The 24,397-nt window shown below is 50.4% G+C and overlaps 1 protein-coding gene across 1 annotated transcript in view; it reads right to left on the bottom strand.

The window, feature by feature from the left end:
• The window catches only part of NFASC (neurofascin), a 77,484-nt gene that overhangs the window by 8,344 nt on the left and 44,743 nt on the right, over positions 1 to 24,397 (bottom strand). Inside the window, exons 23-30 of the mRNA XM_041422635.1 lie at positions 22,558 to 22,680; positions 21,596 to 21,769; positions 18,851 to 18,865; positions 10,951 to 11,223; positions 8,676 to 8,792; positions 6,880 to 7,035; positions 1,264 to 1,395; positions 224 to 293 (exon numbers count right to left, since the gene is read on the bottom strand). Of these exons, the coding sequence (XP_041278569.1) occupies positions 224 to 293; positions 1,264 to 1,395; positions 6,880 to 7,035; positions 8,676 to 8,792; positions 10,951 to 11,223; positions 18,851 to 18,865; positions 21,596 to 21,769; positions 22,558 to 22,680 (1,060 nt within the window). The remainder of the gene's footprint in view (positions 1 to 223; positions 294 to 1,263; positions 1,396 to 6,879; positions 7,036 to 8,675; positions 8,793 to 10,950; positions 11,224 to 18,850; positions 18,866 to 21,595; positions 21,770 to 22,557; positions 22,681 to 24,397) is intronic.

The following is a 24,397-nucleotide window of genomic DNA, read 5'->3' as shown; positions in this document are numbered from 1 at the left end:
GAGGGGGCTGTGATGGTGGGGGAGGGGCTGATGGGGGGGTCGGACATTCCACGGGGTCCTACCTGTAGTCGAAGGATCCGTCCTCCACGTTCTTGTCCTCGGGATTGAGGTGCTCGTCCTTGTTGTCCCGCACTGCGAAGGAGCAGAGCCCCCCCCAGTNGGAGGGGGCTGTGATGGTGGGGGAGGGGCTGATGGGGGGGTCGGACATTCCACGGGGTCCTACCTGTAGTCAAAGGATCCGTCCTCCACGTTCTTGTCCTCGGGATTGAGGTGCTCGTCCTTGTTGTCCCGCACTGCGAAGGAGCAGAGCCCCCCCCAGTTAAACCAGTAAGGATTGAAGGGTTTGGGAATGGGGAGGAGCTGGGGAAGGGTCCAGGGGGGTCCCTGAGGGAGAAGAGCTCAGAGAGGTGAAAAGTGCACCAGGAAGAGCTTAGAAAGGGTTACAAAGGGGTTACAAAGGGTTTGCAAAGGGGTTGCAAAAGGGTTACAAAGGGGTTACAAACGGTTTGCAAAGGGGTTGCAAAGGGGTTACAAAGGGGTTACAAAAAGGTTGCAATGGGGTTACAAAGGAGTTACAAACAGTTTACAAAGGGTTATGAAGGGTTTATAAAGTAAAAGGATCTGAAAAGCATTTGGGAAGCGTTTACAGAAGGTTGGCAAAAGGTTTGCAAATGAGTCTGCTGTGATGGCACAGTGAGGGGACATTTTAATTGTAGGCTTTTCTTAATTTGGAGAAATTATATTGAATTTATTTCTTAAAATGATAAATGATAAGCACATCATAAATGAGAAATAAATAGTAATATTTTCAATAAAATATTAATACATTTTATTAGTAAATATGTGTAATAATAAAGAATACATTAAATTAGACTTCTCATAAATGTATATCTGGAATTTATACATAAAACTGTGTGAAAATATGTTTATAAAGTTATATAAGAATCTATTTATAAATTTATAAGCACAAAAATTATGTATCCACAAATTCACGACTATAAATTCCCACCACAGAGGGATAAACCCCTTGCAATCCCAGTTCTCCAACACCTGGATTATCCTCAAGCATCCTGGACTTGTCAAACCTTGAGAATGCCCATTCCTGACTCTCACCTGGATATTCCCCACCACTGGATGATACCACACCCATTTAAATCTTGGGATTTCTCATTCCCACCCTCACCTGGATATTCCCCAGCACTGGATTATCCCCAGCAATCCCAGACCCATTGAAATTCTGGGAATGGCCATTCCCATCCTCACCTGGATACTTCCCGCCGCGGCTCCTCTTGATGAAGCAGACGATGAGGAGGATGAGCACCAGGAGGGCGATGGCGCACATGAGGCCGATGAACCAGCCCTGCGTGGCGATGTCCACCTGGTTCTTGGTGTAGGCTGTGGAAAAAGGGGAAAATGCTCCTAAGGAATGGAGTAAGCCATGAAAGGAATGGAGGAAGAGGAATTCAGGGCGCTGCTTCAGGAATTTTCTTAATTTGGGCGTGTCTGGGTGTGTGGATGAGGTTGTAGTGCAGGGATTTGTGATTTTTTGGTGTTTTTTGGTGTTTTCTTTGTGGCTTTTTAATGCTTCATTGGTGATTTTTTTGGTGGGTTTCTGTGGTGTTTCTTTGGTGTTTCTTTGGTTTTTTTGTGTAGCTTTTTGTGGTTTTTCCACAATGTTTTTGGTGTTTTATTGGTGTTTTAATGGTGTTTTTGGATAGGGTTTTTCTGTGGTTTTGCGTGGTTTTTGGGTGGCTTTTGGATGTTTTTTGGTAGGGTTTTGGTGGTTTTTTTGTGTTTTTTCTTTTCCTTTTATAGTGGAAAATAAAATAAGTTTTATCAGGAGCCACAAACAGTGAAGGGGCCAAACAGAAAAGAAAATCTGGGAAAAGGGAATTGCAAAAAAAGGCAAAGGAAGCTGGGGAAGGAATTTGATGGAATTTGCTGCACCTGAAAACTGCCCTGGGTGTAGGAAGATCCAAGAGAAACATTCCCAAGTCCTGCTGCTCAGCGATTTTGGGCAGCACTGCTGGATCAGGGAATTGCTGAATTCTGAGGGTTCACTGGAAGCCTTGAACTGGATGAACAGGAATAAACTGGGATGAACTGGGATGAACTGGTGTCCCTGAAGAGGTGACAGAGGTGGCTCTTCTGCCACCACCACCCGGGTGGTGACCGAGGGTCTCAGGGCTGGGGTGGGCCTGGTGGAAGCCCCCAAGACCTGGGAAGAAGTGGGAACTCCTTGGAATGCCAACAGGAATGCCACGGATCCAACCCTGGTGGTCCAGGGATTTGGGAACTGGAATCCCCAGTGGATTGGGGAACTGCTGAGCCCAGAAGGTTCAACGGCAGCCTTGAACTGGGATGAACTGGGATGAACTGGAGCGTAGAGGGGTCTGATAGCTCCAAGTGTTTTCTCCTGGAGCAAATTCCTGCTTCCAGCACTTCCCAAGGCTCCTGCCTATTTATGGGATTCATTCCAAACCTGTTCCCATCCTCCTGCTCCCGTGTCCTCTCTGCCATTCCCCAACTCCCGGCTCGCAGCTCTCCCACACGGTCAGACAGAAAAATCCATGGCCTAAAAATAGCTCCAAGGCTGCCTTTTCCAGCCTCTCCTTGGAATTCAGCGAGGCAGAGGAGAAAATAACCTTCAGCAGGGTGGAGGGGCTGGATTTATCCAAGCTGAGGGAAAACCAAGGCGTTCCTGGTGGGAATGTGGGAGAACCAGGGTGACTGGGATGGGGGTGGGAATGGAGAAGGGCAGGAGATCCTGAAAATCCTGAAGATCCTGAAAAGTTGGTGAGAAAAAAGAGGGATAATGAAAGCAGGGAGCAGCCCTCCCTTAATGTGCTCAGAGAGAAAGGATCTTAGAAGAGAGACAGAGAAGGAAAAAATGGGTTAGATTGGCAAAAATTCCTAACCCACAAAATTCCAGGGACCAAACTGTGCTCATTCCATTGGAATTGAGGCCAAGAGGAGAAGTGCTTTCCTTGGGATGAAATCCAGGGTATTGCAGGTGAACCATGACAAGGAAATTCGGATTAAAGAGGAGAATGACACGGAGGAGAATCTCTGGTCAAGAAGTGATGCTGAACCCGGAATGTTTTGTGGATTTTGGGCAGCACCAAGAAGGAAAGGAGCTGCCTGATGGTTCCTTTGGCTCCAACGCTGCCAAATCCCACATTTCCTTGGTCCCAGCCTGAATTCCAGAGTCCTCAAGGATGTTCGTTTAGATGGAGAGAATGAGATGACGACAAAGAGATGGATTCAATAATCTGAGTGTTGGGATAGGGAAGGGGAAGGGAAGGGGAAGGGAAGGGAAGGGAAGGGAAGGGAAGGGAAGGGAAGGGAAGGGGAAGGGCAAGGAAGCTTTGCTAGAAAACTTGGAGATGGAAAAATTCCATGAACAGCGATGGGATGGGATTTTTCCAGGGAGAAACAAGGAGGTCTTCAAAATATGAAATTCCAGAGAAGCCTGAGAGGTGGGGTGGGGTGGGAGCTGGAATTGGGTTTGGAAAGGAGGGAGGATTTTAAACTCCGAGTCCCCAGGACATCTCACAGGAGGATGGGGGCACTGCTTATAGGAAGGGGAAAATTCCCATCTTTCTCAAAAATGGGGGGATAAATCCATCCTTCCCCAAAAAAGGAGGATAAATCCACCCTTCCCAAAAAAGCAACATTTGAGGACTAAATCAAAGTCCCTGCAAAGGTGGATTTGGAGTAAACGAGGGACTGTCAGGAAGGAAGGTTTGGAGCCCGTGGCTGTCCCAGGGGATTTTGTGATTTGCTTTAAGGTGAGGCCAACCTCGAGGGAAAACGGGAAAGCAGCTGCAGGATCTGACAGGTCCTGATTGGAATTGCAGCTGCAGAGCCTTTTTTAAAAAAAATTAATGATAATTTCACTGCAGAATATTGGTTAGCTCAGAGTCATCATTGACGTGCCAGGAGCAGAGCTCAGTTCCACCGAGTTTTTTTCTTGGATTGCAAAAGAGATCTTTGGGTGTAAAAAGTCCCCTCTGGCTCCAGTCCTGTGTGATCCTATTCCCAGGATCACTGAGGCTGGAAAATCCCGGTGGGATCATCAAGTCCAGGCTGTGCCCAATCCCCACCCTGAGCACTCAGTGATGGGCACTCCAAACCCCCCTGGGCAGCCCCTTCCAGCCCTTCCCAGGAGGAAATTCCTGCTGATGTCCAACCTGAGCCTCCCCAGCCCAGCCTGAGGCCGTTCCCTCTCCTCCTGTCCCTGTTCCCTGGGAAAAGATCCCAAATCCCCCCGGCTGTCCCCTCCTGGCAGGGAGTTGTGCAGAGCCACAAATTCCCCCTGAGCCTCCTTTGCTCCAGGCTGAGCCCCTTCCCAGCTCCCTCAGGATTCTCCAAACCCTTCCCAGCTCCCTCAGGACTCTCAAAACTCTTCCCAGCTCCCTGAGGACTCTCCAGACCCTTCCCAAGCTCCATTCCCTTCCCTGGACACTCTTCCCAGTGTTTGGACAAGTTGAGAAACCCATTTATTTATTTATTTATTTAAAATTTAGCAGACCTCCTTCTCTACTCCACTATTTTTGTCATTTCCAAGTGCCCTTTGCTCCTGGGAGGAATTTTTTTTGGCTTAATGAGCTGCCAGTTAATCAGGAATGAAATCAGAGCTCAGCCTCCTGCAGGGAAATATTTCTTATTTATCTGCCCCCAGCCTGAAGAAACCTTCAAAGCAACGATTTACAAGATATGAAAAAAACCTCCAAAACCCCTAAAACTGCTCGGTTCCTTTTCATCCAAAGCATTCCCGATGCCATAGGATTGTCAGCGGGGGTCTGGCACTTGTGTCAGCAGCATCCAGCCAGGAGAGAAATGGATGTGGAGCGTTTATTCCTGCGGGGAAGGCGACAGCTCCGTGCATCCCACAGGGCTCAGGTCAGCACCAGCCTCAATCCCGGGGATAAAGGCGGCTCCATCCCTTATTCCCCATGAAAATATCAGTAGGAACCTCTCAATTATGGAAAATATATGCAGAGTCTTCCCAGCAGGAATTGGCCAAGGATATTGTGCTTTTTTTGCTGTTTTTTTTTTTAATGATGCCCGGCCATTTGCTGTCGCCTCCATCACCCCACGGATCCCAGATGAGGGGAAAAGCAGGGGAGGAAGGAAAAGAGGCGGGTCCAGGTCGGGATTTGTTTTCCAGAGGGATAAAATGGTTATTCAGAGGTTATTCAGAGGTATAAAATCATTATCCATAGGGATAACTCCCATGGGAGAGCGGGAGCTGACGGAGATTTCAGACTCAGGCAAAGATCCAGAAAGAGAAACAAAACTGGGGATTTAACTCAAAACAGGAGCTGTGCTGGGAGGGATCTGGGTCCAAAATCAGCTCTAACAGGACCAGAATATTCCAGGGGTTGCTGGATCCGCTCAGTCCTGGAGCAGTTTGGGGACAGAGCCAAGGGTAGGCCCAGCTGGAGTTTTGTCAGCATTGAGCAGGGTTGGACACTCCAGAAGCACCTGGATGTGGCACCTGGGGACATGGGGGCCTTGGCAGTGCCGGGGAATGGTGGGACTTGATGATGGCAGAGGCTTTTCCAATGTTAATTCCATGAAACACCAGTAACCACCATCTGTCCCTGCCAGGGAATTAGCGGGTGGTATTCCAGATTTTCTGACAATTTTGGCTGTGCATGGGGGGTGTGAGGAGCTGTGCTCCCCAATTCCCACAGCTCTCTCTCTCTGATATTTCCATTTTCCTTTTGCCATTCCTGTCAGGGCCTGGAAATTGTCAGTGTCCCATCCCACAGCTGGAGCTGAGCAAAACTATTTTAATTCCTTGGAAATCCCCACCTCTACCTACGACACGGTCAAGGAGGCTGCTCCAGTATTTCCTGCTCCGTGGAATTTCAGCAGAGTGGAATTGATAGGAGCTGTGCACAGATCCCTTTGGAAGAGCCCGGGGTGGATACGAAGGGATTCAGGGCGGTTTGGATTTACTGGGAATCATCAGGAGGGAACGGTGGAGTTTTACAAACGTACAAAGCTCCTGTGGGACAAAGGAGGGAGCGTCTGGAGCCGGGTGGGGGAAGTGGGGGAATCCACAACCAGGAAAATGTGGAAACCACACAGATACAAAGCCTGGAAAAGTCCACACAAAGTGCCAGAGGAAACATCCCAGGAGTATGGAAACCCCTAGGGGTACTCTTGTGCCAACACCACATTCCCACTCCCAATCCTCCATCCTGTCAGCGACACTTCATTGTCCCCCAGAGTCCCAGCGGGCACGAAGGGGCCCCAAGCAGAGGCTGTGACAACATGAACGTGCTCGCCTCCCTTTCCTTCATCCTGAGGATCCCCATCCTGAGGATCCCCATCCCGAAGGATCCCCATCACAAGGGATTTCCACCCAAATGGATCCCCATCTAAAGGGATCGCCATCCAAAGGGATCCCCATCCCAAGGGATCATCATCCAAAGGGATCCCCATCCCAAGGGATCACCATCCAAAGGGATCCCCCTCCAGAGGGGTCCCCATCTAAAGGGATCCCCATCTAAAGGGATCCCCATCCCAAGAGATCCCCATCCAAAGGGATCACCCTCCAGAGGGGTCCCCATCTAAAGAGATCCCTATCCCAAGAGATCCCCATCCAAAGGATCCTCAGCCTGAGGGATATCCCATCCAAAGGGATCCCCATCCAGAGGGGTCCCCATCCAAAGGGATCTCCATCCCTTCCTGGGATTCTCATCCTCCATGCAATGCCGAGCAACCCCTGAGCTGAGGGCGGTGGGATGAGGGATTTCCATGCAGCCATGGCCAAAGCACCATGGGGATGGTGGGGCCATGCCGGGGCCATGCTGGGGACACGCCGGGGACATTCTGGGGACACGCAGCCGACGCCTGTCTCACCTGAGCTGGTGGTAAAGGTAATGTACGAGTGCTCGCTGGGGTGGGACCATATGGGGAACACCCACAGCTTGTACATCATCCCCGGCGTCAGATCCGCCAGCTGCACCGAGGACGGGCCCTGAGCCTTAACGGGGATTGATTTCTCTGTCTTGTTACCTGGGGAACAGAAACCGCACATCAAACCCCACCCGGACACTGCGCAGGGACACCGGGGACACTGCGGCCCAGGCGCGGGGCTGGCCCTGCAGGCTGGCCGGGAATGACACAGCTCCTAGGGAAGGGAGCTGCTGGTTTGGGATCAGTACTGAGCCAAGGAGCTGCTGGTTTGGGGTCGGTACTGAGCCAAGGAGCTGCTGGTTTGGGGTCAGTAACCTAAGGACAAGGAGCTGCTGGTTTGGGATCAGTACTGAGCCAAGGAGCTGCTGGTTTGGGGTCGGTACTGAGCCAAGGAGCTGCTGGTTTGGGGTCAGTAGTACTGAGACAAGGAACTGCTAGTTTGGGATCAGTACTGAGACAAGGAACTGCTGGTTTGGGGTCGGTACTGAGACAAGGAGCTGCTGGTTTGGGATCAGTACTGAGACAAGGAATTGCTGGTTTGGGGTCATTTCCTGAGAAAAGGAGTTCCTGGTTTGGGGTCATTTCCTGAGCCAAGGAGCTCCTGATTTGGGGTCGTTTCCCAAGCCAAGGAACTTCTGATTTGGGGTCATTTCCCAAGCCAAGGTACTGCTGTTTTGGGGTCATGATACTGCAGGCAAGGCACTGTGAAATCCCTGGGGATTGGGTGGGAATAATATAGCTCTGGGGACAAGGAACTGCTGGTTTGGGGTCACTACCCTGGGGACAAGGAGCTGCTGGGGTCATTACCCACTGAGAATTGTGGCTTTGAGGTTTTGTGCCTTCAAATGCCACCAAAAAGGGGTGGACAACTACAGCTGTCCAGAAAGGGCTGAAATCTTCGAGATTTCCTCCCTCAGCCAAATCCTGGAGAGGGAATCCCAAGGGATTGATGCTGCTGCATGGATTCAACACCTGGGCTTGCTCCTTGTGCTTCCCAGTGACTGGGAAAAATAGGGGTGGGTTGGGAGCTGGGATATTTGGGATTTAGGGCCTGGCAAACTCATGCATATCCTGAAATATGGGAATTTTGGAGACCAGGCACTGCTTTGCACAGGAAATCGTTTCAAGGACAAATCAAGGTCATCTCCTAAGGGAAGCTGGAATGGCAGGAGGGGTTTCCTGCCTGGAATTACAATTTCAGGGATCCTGGACTGGCACAGCAGCAGATGTGAGGACTGGGAAATAAACTCGGGGATGAGCAGCAGCCGGCACTGCCTCTCCAGAAACCCCAAACCAACCAACAAGACAAAAACCTCTCCCTAAACCGGCACCAAACCCAGAGATCCCGGTTCTGCTTCCAGCCCAGGACGGAGCCATACAACGCTAAGGAACACCGAGGAGGAGGTTTGGGATCTTAGAGGATTCTGCCAACTCCAGGTTCAGGAATCCCATCTTCCAAATTCCCATCAATTTCATTTTCCTCTCTGTTTTCCACCTCTTCCCATTGACCTCAACATTCCCAAAGATCATCAAACCCCACGGCCGTCGGCGCACGGAGAGGGAACTCCTGGAGGACCACCTCTGATCTGCCCCAACCGCCACAACCACCACGTTTTTCCCTCTATTTTTTCCCAAGCTGGCCATGGAATCATGGAATTAAATCCAAGGAAAGGGTGGGAGCTGGCAGGATCTCTAAGAGAGAGTCCCCACGTAGAGTCCCCACGCGATCTGATGCTTACTGGTGATATACTTAACCACAAAGTCAGTTCCTGCCGAGAAATTGTGGCTCCAGGTGATGTTTGCCCAGTTACTGTTTGCCATGGCTCTGATGTCCCATATGGACGATCCATTGGCGGCTGGGGGACAGGTTAGAACACGAGTTAGTCTTTAGTGGGGTTAGGCCTGGCTCAGAGGTCAAAGCTGATGAAAATCTCGAAAACCTGGTAGAAACCTTACAAAACCTGGCAAAAACCTTACAAAACCTCAAAAAAAAGCCATTAAAAAACTGTACCAAAACCATATAAAAACTCAAAAAATTTTCAAAAACTGTATAAAAACCTTATAAAATGCCATAAAAGCACATGAGGATCAAAAAAACTTCATAAAAAATTAAAAAGCCCTACAAAGACCTTACAAAAAATGTCACAAAATCCTTACAAAAAACTCACAAATCCTTACAAAATCCATGAAAAAGACCTTGCAAAAACATTACAAAACCTCATGAAAACACATAAGCATCATAAAAACCTTTAAAAACCTTATAAAAACCTTACAAAATCCTCACAAAAACCTTACAGAAACCTTAAAAAACTTCTAAAAACTTTACAAAAACCTCACAAAAATCCTTACACAAACCCTTACAAAATCATTATATAAACCTGGAGCAAACATTTTGGTCTCAGCCTAAGCATGAACAAACCTCAGCCTAAGGCTGGATCGATTCTTTCCAAGATTCCCAATATTTTTAGGGAATTTTAGGGGTGTTTAAACCCAACAGCACTTGGCTCATCCTGGAATTCTTCTGGGCACATCCCTGAGGATCTGGGCCAGCAGGGAAACCTCATCCTGGAATTCCTGCATGAATGAGCACGGATCCAGTGCTGGGAGTGGCAGGGAATTGTCACTTCACTGTGGCCCCGGTGGGACAATCAGGTCACTGGTGTGTGAGGTTGAAGTTAAGGGATCTCGACGTTGCTTGGGATGAATCCCATTCCTACAGAACTGGGAGCCAACCCCACACTTTAGTGGGGTTTTAAGGGACAGCAGAGAAGTAACACCTTGGGGTTTTATTGTCATTTTTCCTCGAGGTGTTTCAATGTTCTGATGTCATAAATCTGGGACCGACTGCCACAATCGCTTGGGAAAAGCAAATTTTGGGGTTTTAGAGAACTGCAAGGACCTGACACTGTGGGGTGACCTGGAATCCCTTAAATGCCAGCCTGGGTTGGATGGGGACACCAGAGGTTCCTTGCTTCCTCCTGTCCTCTTTCCCTTCTCTGCTCTCTGCAGATCTCCCCTGCAGGAAGTTTTGGTGGCTTTAAAGCATTTTAAACTGATTTTATGCAAAAATACAGAGAAATGGCTTTGAACTCAGGCATAGAATCATCCCAGACTCATCTGAGCAGGAAGAGACCCTAAAACTCTTCTCATTCCACCCCCAATCCACATTTTCCACTGTCCCAGGCTGCTCCAAACCCCATCCAAATTTTTAATCCTGATTTCTTTCCCTTTTTAGCTTGATTTATTATTTGAACAACCCTAATTATTTATAAACCATCAATTCTGTTATCCTGGCATTTCAAACGCAGATAAATCCTTCTAGATTTATCCCTCAAACACATCCAGGAGGGAAGATTGTCCCACCAGAGTGGAGTTTGATTCTCCTGATGGTACCAGAAGACCTAGGAAACGCCTGGCACAGGGATGGTGCTGGAACTCCCACCCTTCCCCAGTGTTCCCGGGGGCTCCGGCAGCGCAGGGAGCAGCGGGATAAACCCAAGGACTCGGATAAATCCTGACAGGTCTCCTTGCTAACAGCTGAGGTGCTAAATCCGAGCTGACATCTCCTGCAGGAGGACCAGAACCCGTTTGTAACAGCTCTAAACACCAGATCACACTTCAGGGGGAATTTGTAGGGTTTTCCAACTCTTCCCACACTGCATCCGGCATCACCACACCCCAAGCAGAGCTGGGCTGTTCTCTGGTGGCGCAGAACCCTCCGGATTCCCACTGGTACTCCCAGATTCCACAGAACCTTCCAAATTCCCACTGGTACTCCCAGATTCCACAGAACCCTCCAAAATCTCATTTATACACCCAGATTCCACAGAACTCTCCACATTCTCACCATTACATCCAGATTCCACAGAACCCTCCAAATTCCAACTGGTACACCCAGATTGCCATCCCGGAGCAGTGGGATGGCTCCGGTTTTCCCGTTATCCCAAGGAATCGAGGTGAGGAAGGGTCCCAGTAGGGTTAGAGAGGGGTTAGAGGAGAAGGAAAGCTCAGTACCCAACTCGTGCCTGGTGGTGGCTGCCGGAGCCCTCTCGGCAGCGGCGCTGGTGCTGGCGGCGGTGCTGGCGGCGGTGCTGGTGGCGCTTGTGGTGGTTGTGGTGGTGGTTGTTGTGGTTGTTGTGGTTGTGGTAGGGGTGGTGGTTGGGGTGGTTGTAGGACTGGTTGTAGGGCTGACTGTAGGACTGACTGTAGGACTGGTTTCAGGAGTGGTTTCAGGAGTGGTTTCAGGACTGGTTTCCTCCACTGCGGTTGGAGGCGGCCCAGTTGCCTCTGGGAGAGGGAAACACCGGCTTTGTACCTGAGGTGGCATCTCCTGGGCACTGCCCTCCCCGGAGCGGCACGGCACGGAGCAAATCCCGCCAGGAACACACAGCTGAGCCACTTTTCCTGCCCCTGGCCCCATGCAGGGACGGCCTGGGATGATCCCGGAGGCTGGGAGAGGTGCAGGAGCAAATCCCACTGGGAATGCCAGGCTGAGCAATTTTTCCTACCCTTGTCCCCATACAAGGGTGTCCTGAGTCAATCCCAGGAGCTGGGAGAGGTGCAGGAGCAAATTCCACTGGGAACACAGGGCTGAACCCCTTTTTCCTGTCCCTGGCCCCACCCAGGGATGGCCTGAACTCATCCCAGGGGCTGGAGCAAATCCCACTGGGAACACACGGCCAGACCCTCTTCCTACCCCTGTCCCCAAGCAGGGCCCGAACCCATCCCAGGATTTGGGAGGATTTGGGAGAGGTACAGGAGCAAATTCCACTGGGAATGCCAAGCTGAGCCCCTTTTCCTACCCCTGGCCCCCTGAGCCCATTCCAGGGGTTGGGAGAAGTGCTGGGGCAGCTCCTGGTCCCCCAATTCAATCCCAGTCCCAACCCCAATCCCTGTCCCAGACCTGAATGAGCTGCTTGTCCTCTGCCTTTCCCCTGCCCATCACCCTCCTGGGATAAACCAGCACGGCCAGCCTGGGGAAATGCAGCTGAGAGGACGCTCAGGTTTGTCCTCACCCCATTGTCCCACGGCGTTCCAGGAAATGGGATTTAGCTCGAGGAAAACGCACTAATCCCATTAATTCCATTAATCCGGCTGCCCCTGGACTACAACTCGAGCATTTTTGGAGCTGTCAGTTCAGCCTGCAGCTTCCCAGCTTTTTCCAGCCTGGAGAAGGAGCAGCTTAGGCATCGAGGGGGGTTTAACTCGCAGGGGAGGGAGGGATGGAGCGCGGGGAGCGCTGTCCCTCCCAATTTACATTGGAATGAGGGTTTGGAACACCGCGAGCTGTCCAGGGGGATAACTGGGGGCGGTTTGCTTGTCAATTGTCTCACTCGGGCTGTGATCCCAAGGAAAAGCAGGAATGTGCCCCAAGGAAAGGGGGAAATGTGTCCTTTAACCCACCCTGAGTGGGGTGAGGGTCCCACAGGGAGGGAGGGGGGCACTGGATGGGGCTGGAACCTTCCAGCAGAAAACGCGGCCGGAATTCAGCTCCAAATACCAAAGGTGACTCCGAGGGGACTCACCCCGGCACGCTCAGGTTAAATGATATTTATCATCATTATTCCTGTGGGCCACGGGATTCCAAATCCCTCTGATGGGCAAAGGAAGCCAGATTTTATGAATATCGCCCTCAAACCACAACAGCTCTAGGGAAGCACTTTAAAACCAGTCCTAGGACCAAGCCAGGCTTTTCTTTCCCATCCACCCCATCCCCAAGGAGAGCCAAGCCCTGAAACTCAGCATCCAAAGGCTGAGAGGGGCAGGAGCTCTCTCAGTCCATCTGAGATGCAAAATTGGAGTTTGAGCACAGCTGAAAGCACCAGCCCGGGTCAGGGGTGACCCCAGAGCAGCCCCAGGTGCTCAAAAACTCCAGCTCAGCTCCAGGGGTGCCCCCAGAGCACTCCCGGGTCCTCACACTCCCCCTAAAACTCCAGGCCAGCCTCAGGGATACCTCCAGATCACCCCTGATTCCTCAAAAGTGCCCCAGGAGCAGCCACAGTTACCCCAAAAACCCCATCCATACCCAGAGCACCCCCAGCTCCTTAAAAGCAGCAGCCCAACCACCGAGAGCAGCCACAGTCACCCAAAACCCCCATCTGGCCCCATGAGCAGTCACAGCCACCCCAAAACCCCATCCATACCCAGAGCACCCCCAGCTCCTTAAAAGCAGCAGCCCAGCCACCGAGAGCAGCCACAGTCACCCCAAAACCCCCATCCGGCCCCAGGAGCAGTCACAGCCACCCCAAAACCCCCACCCAGCCCCATGAGCAGCCACAGTCACCCCAAAAAACCGCAGCCCAGCCACTGAGAGCAGCCACAGTCACCTCAAAACCCGTGTCCGGCCCCATGAGCAGCCACAGCCACCCCAAAACCCCCATCCGGCCCCATGAGCAGCCACAGTCACCCCAAAACCCCTCCCGGTCCTCTCGGCGCTGACCCCACAGCATCCCGACCTCATGCACCCCGATCCGAAGCCCCCCGTGCACAGCCCGTCCCTGCCCCGGCCCGGGGGGTCCAGCCCGGCCAGGGGGAGGTGACAGGGAGGGGACACATCCAAAGGCTCGGCTTTGCCCTCGCGTGCTCGTGGTGAGCCAAAAATAAAAAATAAAACAAAAGGGATTTTTTGCGTTTTGCCCTTCTGTGTTTGTTCCGCAAGGACTTGGCGGGGTCCCGAGGCCGCTAAAAGCTTTTCCTGCGCTGGGATTTGTCCCCATCCATCTCCGCGGATTGCTGGCGGGTTTTGGGGGTTAAGAGATTGGTGTCGCCGGGTTAATGTCCCCATTAACGGGATGGAGCCGCGCCGGGGGCTGGGAACACTCAGCTAATGCAGGCTGGGCATTCCCACGGGAATCCCGGCTCCCCTCGGAGGAAAACGAGACCTCAAAAGGCACAAAGTGAATTTGGGGAAGGCTGGAGCCGGCGGAAAACCCGGCACGGCTTTCCAGCTTCCATCGGGACTCTCCCAGAGCAGCAGAAATTCAGTTTTAATGCTCCTCCAGACTTTAGAATGGAAGAGATTATCCGGGATAAATCTCTGAGCATCCCTCACGCACCCAAATCCTCGGGGATTCTGCCCCGCCTGAAGCACCGGGCTGAGCTGCCGGCGGCTCCAGGCGGGGTTTGCCCTCCCTGCCCCACTTCCCTGGCTCTGGGGGAAGCGATCCCCGCTAGCGGAGCCGTCACTTCCCATCAGGATAACCCGGGATGGATCCGAGCGAGACCCGGGAGGGGATGCCGGGATGAAAATCAGCCTGGCAGGAGCGGGGACAGGTGAAGAGTGGGATGGGGTGAGCTGGAAAACTCGGGAGGGCAGGGTGGGAGTGCGGCTCCCACGGAGAGGGAGGGAGGGTTCGATCCCAACCCGCCCCGGGATGCGGAGCTGTGGCCTCGGCTGGGTTTAAATCTGAAATGGATGCGGGAGCAGAGCTCAGATTTTGGGACGGGGAGATCGGGGGCGTTCGCTGGGATTTGGAATCCATCCCTTAATGAGGGCTGGGGGGGATCTCAGGGATCAGAGGGATCACAGGGGTCAACGGGATTTCAGGGATCACATGGATCCCAGGGATCCAATATCCCTCAAACTAAAGGGATCTCAAGGATCAGAGGGATCTCAGGGACCAAGGGCGATTTCAGACATCCCACGGAGATGATATTGCCCAAAGAAAAAGGATCTCAGGGATTTCAGGGATCAGAGGGATCAAGGGGGATTTCAGGGATCACAAGGATCCAATATCCCTCAAAGAAAAAGGATCTCAGGGATCAGAGGGGTTTCAGGGATCCCAGGGATCCGATACCCCCAAAGAAAAGGGATCTCAGGGATCCGAGAGTCCCTTCCTGGGGTCCCCTCTCGCTGCCACCAGGAGTGACAAAGATCCCAAAGGGACACAGGAGACCCAGGCTGGCATTCCCGGACCTTTGGAAAGCCTGGAAATCAAATCCATCCTCCTAAAAACGGCTGTGGTGCTCCAGGCACGGCATTCCCGAGCTTTGCCGAGGAGCTGGAGTTGTTTTCCTGCATTCCCAGGGCTTGGACAGAAAGTTTGGGGCCAGGGTGGAGCACCTGGAATTTTTGGGATGGGGGGAAAAAAATCCCCCTTTTCCCAAAGAGAACAGCCAATTCCCCATCCCATATGGGGCAGCACCTGGGAATTGCTCCAAGCGGGAAGAAATCCCCCGGGAAATTCGGATTAAAACCCACCAGCAGCAATTCCCGGCTCTTTATCCCATTTTAGCCGAGCCCATCTTCCTGGAAAGCACCAAACCAGCACTCAGCTTTTAATTGCCTTCCTTTAAAGGCTTTTTCCGTCTCCAAGATCCATTATTCCCTCTCAGGGAAGGATGGGGGAAAGATGATGGATTGAAGATGCAGCAATTAATAATTTCACTAATGAGAGATGCTGAGCTCTTCGCTGCCTCCCCAGCCGGGAGTGAGCAGTAAAAAAAGAGAAAAAAAAGAGTCCAAACCTTCCACAAAAACCTGTTTGAAGTTCAGATTAGGGGGAAAAATCCCAGAGAGAGAGATCCTAAAAGAAAAACAGGATTTTTTTAAAGGGAAGCTCTAAGGAAAAGACACAAATGCTGCTCAGAGTAGGATAATTCATGAAAAGTGTATTTTTTTTTTTCCAGAAGGCAGAAAACAATCCCAATCTGTGCTGCTTTTTAATTATTTAAAGGTGCTTTTAATGTGTTGTTGGGCTGTGGCAACAGCTTTCCCTGGGGTGTGTCTACAAAATGAGGCTTGGAGAAATTGGGATGAATTTTTCATGATTTTTGATGATTGGGCCGAGGACATTGGCAAAGATTTATTTTTAATTCTCCCAGTTCTTGCCAAGAGAATGGAATTGGGAGTCCATGGCTGTGAAGTGCTGAAAATCCGATGTGGAAAGAGAAGAAATTTGGAGAAGAGAAGGGGGTGATGGAGCAGAAAGAGAGGGCTCAGCAGTTCCTTCTGTTTCTAAAATGAAAAATGGGATTTTTCTTTTCAAATTCCCATTTATGGACAGAGAAAAGTCAGGATTTTTCCCTTTGAGTCTAAACCTGTTTTCTTTATGGTCCTTGATGAAGTTTTTTTAATAAGGATGGAGAATCAAAAATATAGTTTTGGATTTTTTTCTCACTCGGAGCATAAATAAAAACTCTTTTTTAATCTCCTCTTTTTCTCAAATCTCCTTTCCTGTTGTCCAAAGCCTGGCTTAGGAAAGGTGAAGCCTTTCCTGAGGGAAAATCCCTGCACTTCACTTCGATTCCATCACCTGCTCCGGTTCCTCCTGGCCCTGTGTCAGGTTTTCCCTGAAAAATGAACTTTTCATTCCCTGTCAGTGCCAGCCACGGCAAGGAGAATTTTCCTTCAATTCAGGACAAATTCCATAAAAATCCACCCAATCTGGGTCAGCCAGCGGAGATGGGGAAGGTCAGGGAGCATTTCTGAGGAATTTTTGGGAAGAGAAACATCCTCTGGAGCCTGAGGAGGCTTGAGGAGAAACAGATCCAGCTCTGGAGCAGGACTGGGGTGGGAGAGGGAATTTTCCATGCCCTGAGTCCCCTCCAGGAGCCTGGAATGGGGAGGAAGATGAGGCAGCAATTCCTGAACTCCAGTTCCAGTTCCCGACTCTCCAAAGTGTCATTTCTCCTTTTGGGAAAGGGAAAATGGAGGGATGGGCTCTGGATAATTGGGGGATTATCCCTGAAACCACAAATAATTCCAGTGGGGCAAGAAATGAGCCAGGAATGATTCAGTGCTGGGAGGATGAAGAGATCAGGCCGTGATTCCAGAGTTCAGCAGGATCCTCTGGAAGCAGAAAAGGACTCCAGGTGGTCCTGATCCACAAAGAAAATCTGGATTCTGGTGGCTGAGCCAAACCCTGGATGGAGAAGGAGCTGGAGGAGAGGGTGGTCCTGATCCTGAGGTTTTTATGTCCATTTCTAGGGATTTTAGCTCATTTCCAGGATTTTTTATGCTAATTTTCAGGAATTTTATGTGCATTTCCAGGATTTTTAAGTGCATGTTCAGGTCCTCACCACCTAAACCTGACCAATCTGTCATTCCTCTTTTTTGGGGGGAAAGAGTAAAAGACAGGAAGGAGAAAAACTGGCATCTGTTCAGGAATGGGGGGGGGGGGGGGATTGGGAAGAGATATCACGGCAGCAAAATCCAAGGAAAAGGAACATCCACGAGGCAGGAAAGTGAATCCTGCACTTGGATCCCTCGGGAAAACCTTCCCTGGGAAGCTGTTCCTGCTTGGAATGTGCAGAGGCAAAGCAGGACCTGCTGAGAGCCTGGGAGCTGCTGCTGCTCCCAAAAAAAGCTTTTTTTTGGGATGAGTTCGGGGCTGGCTGTACCCCTTGGTTGGCAATTCCCGCTTTCCCGAGCTGGGAAAAGGCTCTCCCGATGTTTGGAATGTGAGAAATGCGTGTTGGGTGTGGAAAAATCAGAATTTTCCAAGTTTGGGAGAGTTGGAATGGTGTCGGGGCGATGCAGGGCGACGCTGGGATATCCGGGATCGGGTTTTCCATGGAAGCGGGAGGAGGAGGAGGAGGAGGAGCTGTCCCTGGTGCTGGAAAAGGTCTTTCCCTGCTCCCACGTTTTGGGAATAGCGAGGAGGGCAAAGCCAGCAGAAGGCTCCATGCAGAACATGCACAGCTCAAATTCCCGCTCAACCCTTCCAATGGACACCGGGAATGGGAGGAATCTCCTGGATCAAAGCCCCGGGAGAGCTACAGGGAATCTCGAAAACAACAAATAAAATCCCAAATCTCCAGCTGCGATCCCACAGGTGCTGGAAGGGCCCCCATGGAGCCAGAAATGTCCTGGGTTTTGTGGGTTGGGGATGGTGGGGGTTAAAAAGGGAGAGGGGTTTGTGTAGAGTTGGGGTTAAAATCCCCTGTGAGAGGGGGAAAAGCTGTTTAATAATTGAAAAAAAAACTTTAATAGGGGAAACCACCTCTTTAATGGGGAAAAACCCCACCCTTTTGTAAAAAAGAAAAATACCTCTTTAGTAGGGAGAAACCCCCTCTTTAATAGGGGAAAACTTCTCTTTCATATGGGAAAACCCCTCTAAAATAGGGGGGAAATCTTCTTTAAGAAGGGGAAAACTCCTCTTTAATCGGGGGGAAACCTGCCTTCTTTAATGGAGAAAAAATGTTTTTGATAGGGAAGAAAAAAACTTTTTTCATATGGGAAAAGATCCCCTCTAAAATAGGGGGGAAGCCCCCTCTAAAATAGGGGGAAAAAAACCCTCATTAAGAGGGGAAAAAAACCTGCTTAATAGGCAGAAAAAATGTTTAATAGGGAAAAAAGCCCTCGTTAATAATGAAAAATCCCTTTAATAGGCAAAAATGCCCCTATTTAATATGGGAAAACACCCCCTCTAAAATAGGGAAACCCTCACTAATGGTGAAAAAACTGTCTATATTAGGGGAAAAAAAACCCCTGCTAAAATAGGGAAAGAAAGCACATTAAAATATTAAAAACCCTCTCTTTAACAAGGAAAAAACTATTTTTAATATTGAAACAAACCCTGTAATAGGAAAAAAACCCACCCCTGTTTAACAGGGGAAAAACACACCCTCTTTAATAGGGGAAAGACCCCCACTTTAAAAGGGACAAAACCCCCCACTTTAAAGAAAAAACCCACTTTAATGGGAACTCGACTCTCCTTTGGGCTCGCCCAGCCCACGGCCACCGGGCTTTGGTTTTCATGAGATTTTTGAGCGGCTTTTAAGCCTGGCTTAGAGACCTTTTAATCTTTGCCTGCCCCGCTGTGGAGCCGCCCTGGTCCCCTTTGTGCCTGGAAGGATTGAAATGCCCAATTGGCGTGGCCATTGGAAGGGTTTTAATGAACTTCTCGGCTTAATTGGCAGCTTAATTGGCAAGCTCCGTTGCCCCCATGCCGGTTACCTCCGGGTACGGTACCTGGGCTTGGCGTGGCTTCGGAGGCAGCGCCAGGGATAGAGAGAGAGAGGGGGAAAAACAGGAAAATGGAGAGAAAGAGGGAAGAGAAAAACACAGGAGTTTATCAAACAACCCCAACGCGCCGCCAGGACACTCGGAGTCATCGGAGAGCAGAGAGAGAGGGGGAAAATGGGATTAAATCCAACCTGGGATAGCTCCTGGAATCCAGGAATCAGGGATAAACCACATCAGAGAATCAGGGATAAACCAAGCCAGGGAATTTGGGATAAACCAGAAATCTGGGGTAAACCACACCAGGGAATCTGGGATAAACCAGGAATCAGGGATAAACCATGGCCGGAAATCAGGGACAAACCAAGAATCAGGGATAAACCATGGCAGGAAATCTGGGATAAACCAGGAATCAGGGATAAACCATGCCAGGAAATCAGGGACAAACCAGGAATCAGGGATAAACCATGGCAGGAAATCAGGGACAAACCAGGAATCAGGGATAAACCATGCCAGGAAATCAGGGATAAACCACACCAGGGCATCTGGGATAAACCACACCAGCATCCAGGTTAACCACCCAAGAGGGGGCAGAGGTGGCACGGAGGTGACAGCAGTGGCATCGATGTGACAATGGTTTTTAAACTGAGTACTTAAGCTGGTGTTTAGGTCTAATCCCAACAAAAATCACATTTTGTTTTGACACTGAATTTTGAATTTCTCCTCGGTTTTTCCTTGCTTGTCCCACCTGATTTAAACTGCATCTGGAGGAGTCTGGTGAGCAGGAAACTTCCTCGGAGCACACAAATGAGTTTAATTTCCTTAATCTGCTTATTTTCTTAAATTCCAGCCTCGTCTCTCCCTCAGTTTGGCAGGAAGTCCCATCAAACTGAGCAAAACTCACCTATTTCGTGCTGTACCTCATGTTTGGAGGGCAAATTTCTGTGATATAGGAGTAAATTACTCAAATGTTATAATTTTTTGTGTTTTGACAGCCAAACTTTGTTTTTCTAGCATCACCAGGTGCCACATTGTCACCCCAAACCCCACAGAGGGGGTTCCTTTTCTTGTCCAGCAGGTTTGGGCACCACCTGATATTTCCAATACATAAAATTGATCCAAGTCAATTAAAATTTATACACCACGACTGTTATCTCGCTATTATCAGTGTCCAAAATTCGGGCGTGAACTAGCTAAAAATATTCCATTTTCAGCTTCAATCCAACCCCTAAACTCTCACAATTCCTTCTAGAGCAATTCCAGGCCTCTCTCGTGTTTTCCTTGGCTGTTTTCTCCCCCACCTCACCCAATAAATCTTGTCGGATCCCACCCCAGGGGGGTTGGGAATGGTTTTATTCCCACTGGATCTGGGTAGGAATCGCTTTCCCCACTCAGAGCCATTAGCTGGGATGGGAGATGGAGGGAAGGAGAGAAAACCCCATTAAATCCCAGCTCTAACCCAATCCCAGCTCTGTCAGCCGAGCCTAAAGAGGGGAGAGAGCGCCCTTGGTTCCCTCAGGGCTCCAGAACTTCCACTTAAATCTGATGGATGTTCCACAAGGGGAATTTTATCTGATTATGGGGCTGAGAGTGGGGCTCTGGAGGCTTGGCTTTTAGGGTCAGGTGACACCTGTGGGGTGACAGGGAGGTGGCACTGAGAATTTTATCTGATTATGGGGCTGAGAGTGGGGCTCTGGAGGCTTTTAGGGTCAGGTGACACCTGTGGGGTGACAGGGAGGTGGCACAGAGACCCCTGCACTCAAAAATCCCCCAAAGCTGCCCTTGTTGAGCTGACACAGAAACACAGAGGGGCAAATCAGAGCTTCACCCTCAGCACAAGGAGAGCGAGATCCCAAAATTATGGATTGGTTGGGATTGGAAAGGACCTCAAATCTCATCCAGCCCCACCCAGGGACACTTCCACCATCCCAGGGGGCTCCAAGCTGACCTGGGACACTTTCAGGGATGCAGGAGCATCCACAACCTCTCCATGCCTGCAGTTCCAAACCCTCCGAGTGAGGAATTCTTTCCTGAATCCCATCTTGCCCTGTCCTCTTTTGGTAAAAAACATAAATTCTACAAATATCCTCCTGCTCAGGGCACACAGGAACTTCCCTCCCTTGGGGACAGCCAGGAGGTTCCTTGGGACTGTCCCCAGGTCACCTCAGCTGGGTTTTTACTGCAACATTTGGCCACCTCCACCTCTGCAAGAAAACCACAGTGGCCATCAGTGTCCTGCACTCCTGGTTTTTAGGATTCCCTGATTCCATTTTTGGGCTGTTCCATGGCCCATTGTGATGCCATTTTTGGTTCACCACAACCTGTCACAATGCCATTTTTTGGCTGTTCCACGGCCCAACTTGATGATATTTTTGAGATTTGTCAAGGCCTGTCTACATGCCATTTTGGGGTTGTCATGTCCTGTCACGGTGCCATTTTTTGGCTATTCCATGTCCTGTCATGACATTTTTGGTGTTTGTCACATCCTGCCACAATGCCATTTTTTGGTTGTTCCACGGCCTGTCACAAGGATATTTTTGCAATTTCTCAAGGCCTGTCTTTATACCATTTTGGGGTTGCCACATCTTGCCACAACGCCATTTTTGGGTTGTTCCATGGACTGGCACAATAACATTTTTGGGATTGCCACATCCTGCCATGGTGCCATTTTTTGGGTTTGACACATCCTGTCACGATGTCATTTTTGGGTTTGACACATCCTGTCCCCTCGGCTGAGCCGGGTACTGCCCTTACCTTCATCCAGCAGCGCCGGCGAGTCCTCCGTCAGGGTCTCTCCCTCTCCCACCTGGGTGCGGGCGCGGAGCTTGAAGCGGTAGCGGGAGATGGGGTCTGACCTCTGCAGGGTGAACCTCGTCTGGTTGGGGGACAGGTTCTCCACCACCGTCCTACCCATCCGGGACCCGTTAACTGCAGAGGGAAGGCAGGGCAGGCCAGGCTCAGCCTGGGCCAGGAATTTTGGGGTGTTCAGTTCGTCCCTCACCCCTCAGAGGGTCTGTGAGGTCACCGTGGGGTCACTGAGAGGCTCAGTGGCCAGGTTGAGACACTTGGTGACACCCTGGCTTGGGGACCGGCTGAGGGGGACCTTCAGGTGCTCTCTGCTGCCCCAGGCTCTGGGGTATCACTTCCTAAATCTTGTGTTTGGATGAGCACCAAAACAACTCTGGCTGCACCTAAAATCCTCCTAAATCTAAGATCCAACTGATTTTCCCTCAAAAACTGAGTTTGAGGAGCTGCTGAGCACCCACCCCTCCTTGATTAAGTGGAGATGTGTGCAGTTTGTCCCCTCACCCCAGAGAGGCTCTGTGGGGTCACTGTGGGGCTCAGAGCTGTTAAACGTCCCAGTTTGAGGCACTTGGGGACCTGCTGGGGGTGACATTCAGGTGGGCGGAGAAAGCTCAGGGTCATTCAGGCTCTGGGTATCACCTCAACCAATTTGTGTTGGGTGAGAATAAAAATGCCTCAGGCTGCACCTAAAATCTTTCTAAATCTGAGATAAAATCAAATTTCTTTCAAAAATTTAGCCTCGGGAGGTGCTGAGCACCCACAACCCCCCCTACAGATGGCCAGGACCCCTCCCAACACCAGTTTGTCCCACCATGGAGGTCTCCAGTTCCTCATGGATCTCCCTGCCCTGGCAAAAAGCAGGAAGGGAAGGATTTCCTGATTTATCAGCGGGAAGAAGACGTGTGACATACAGGGCTGGTATTGGAGGGTGTATCCCGTGATGATCCCGTTGGGATGCTCGGGGTGATCCCACTCCAGGTTGATGATTTCCAGGTTGGGCTGTCGGATCCGCAGGTACCTGGGGGAGCTGGGCACTTGGAGGAGAGCGGGGAGGAGAGGGGAGAGAGGAGAAAAAACACACGGGGTAACGAACCTGGCGCTGCTGCACCCGCCACGGGCCCGGCCACTCCCTGGCCACGCACCCCGAATGGATAGCGCAAGGATTTATCCCAAAAACCAGGAGCCAGGTGGGGTTTTCAGCCAAAAAATCCCGTGGGATCCTCCACCGAGGCCACAGAGCTGGAATGAAGCTCCAGCCCAGCTGCTCCTGTTGCACCCAAACTTCCCGACCTTCTTTACACCCCCCTCCCATCCAAAGGTGTTCATCCCAAAAATTTCTCCCTTAGAAGCACAAAATGTATCCCAATAACTTCTCTGAACTCCAGCCCTACTTCCTCTTGGATCCAAATTTCCTGACCTTCCTTACACCCCCCACCCATCCCAAAGTTTTCATTCCACAGATTTCTCTCTTAGAAGAACAATAAGAATCCCAAAAATTTCTCTTAACTCCAGCCCCATTTCTGCCTGCTGGAACCAAATTTCCCAACCTTCTTTACATCCCACTCCCATCCCAATATTTTCATCCCACAGATTCCTCTCTTAGAACCCCCAAAAGTGGCTTCTCTTATTCCAAAAAATTGGTGGGAATAGAATTCCAGAGATCTGCCCCAGGCAGCTGCTTCCCACTGCTCCTCACCCTAAGGAATGTTGGGGATTATCGCTGCTTTAACTGCTGAAGGAAGGAAAGAATTATCCAGCCTGGAGTTAAATTATTCTCCTGATTTCCTCCTAATTGCGGTGTCTTAATTGGGGGAAGAGAGGTGGGAGAGCTCAGGGATTTATTTTTAGTTGTTCAGGATATCCTTCAGCCTCCTCAATGTCAGTTTGAGTGGATAAAAGGGCTTGGTGGCGTAGGAAAACATAAAATCCCCTTGGTAAGAGTAAAATCTGTAATTATAAACACCCTCATGTCCTTATCATCACCTCAAATGTCCAAAGCCACCCCAAATCCCCCAGAAATAGGGTCACGATGCCCCTGCCTGCAAAACCTACAAGAGTTGAACCCTTTCTTCTGAAACAACCTCAATTATCCACAGAAAGTCCTTAAAAAATGGGGATTTTTCCAAGGAAATGTGAAGGAAGAGACAGCACTGAAAGGAAAAGAGGAGACCCCAAAATATTTTGAGACAAGACTTGCAAATCTTTTCTTGTGTTTTTGTGACCTTCTGTGCCTGAATTCCCTCCTGTGCTGTAGGAAAAGTCACTTCCAGCCGTTGGAATTGCAGCTCTAACTCGGAATTATCGGCGTGTCTATAAATAGCTCCTGTGCCATCGACAAAATTAAACCCTTGAGTTCATCCTTGACACAAGAACGAGGTGCTCTTAGCTTAAAAGCCTGGCAGTGATTCCTGAAGGTCCTGGGAAGGTTTTCTTGCCTTTTCCAGGGTGGATCCAACCACTGCCACATCCCCAAACCGCGGCTCGGGGACATTTACAGCTCAGGCAGCAAATCGAGGGCGCTGAGCTGTGCCTAGGAAAGGGTTTCACAAATATTTCTCTTGTTCAGCCCAAAATCTTCTTGGCTGAGGTGTCCAGACCCCCTGACTGAGGGATTTTTGGGAATGCTGAAGGGGTCAGGAGCCAACTCCAGCAGTGGCTTCAGCGATGTCACTGATGGTGACAGCGCCCAGGTGATGATCTGTTGCCCTGTTCTTTTGAGTTCTTCTAAGCCTTCTGATGTTTACATTCTTG

The sequence above is a fragment of the Onychostruthus taczanowskii genome, unplaced genomic scaffold, assembly GCF_017590055.1.
Source record: "Onychostruthus taczanowskii isolate IOZ18803 unplaced genomic scaffold, ASM1759005v1 scaffold74, whole genome shotgun sequence".
NCBI lineage: Eukaryota > Metazoa > Chordata > Aves > Passeriformes > Passeridae > Onychostruthus > Onychostruthus taczanowskii.
The sequence above is the reverse complement of the archived record's forward strand: the minus strand, read 5'-3'. Positions and strand labels throughout refer to the sequence as shown.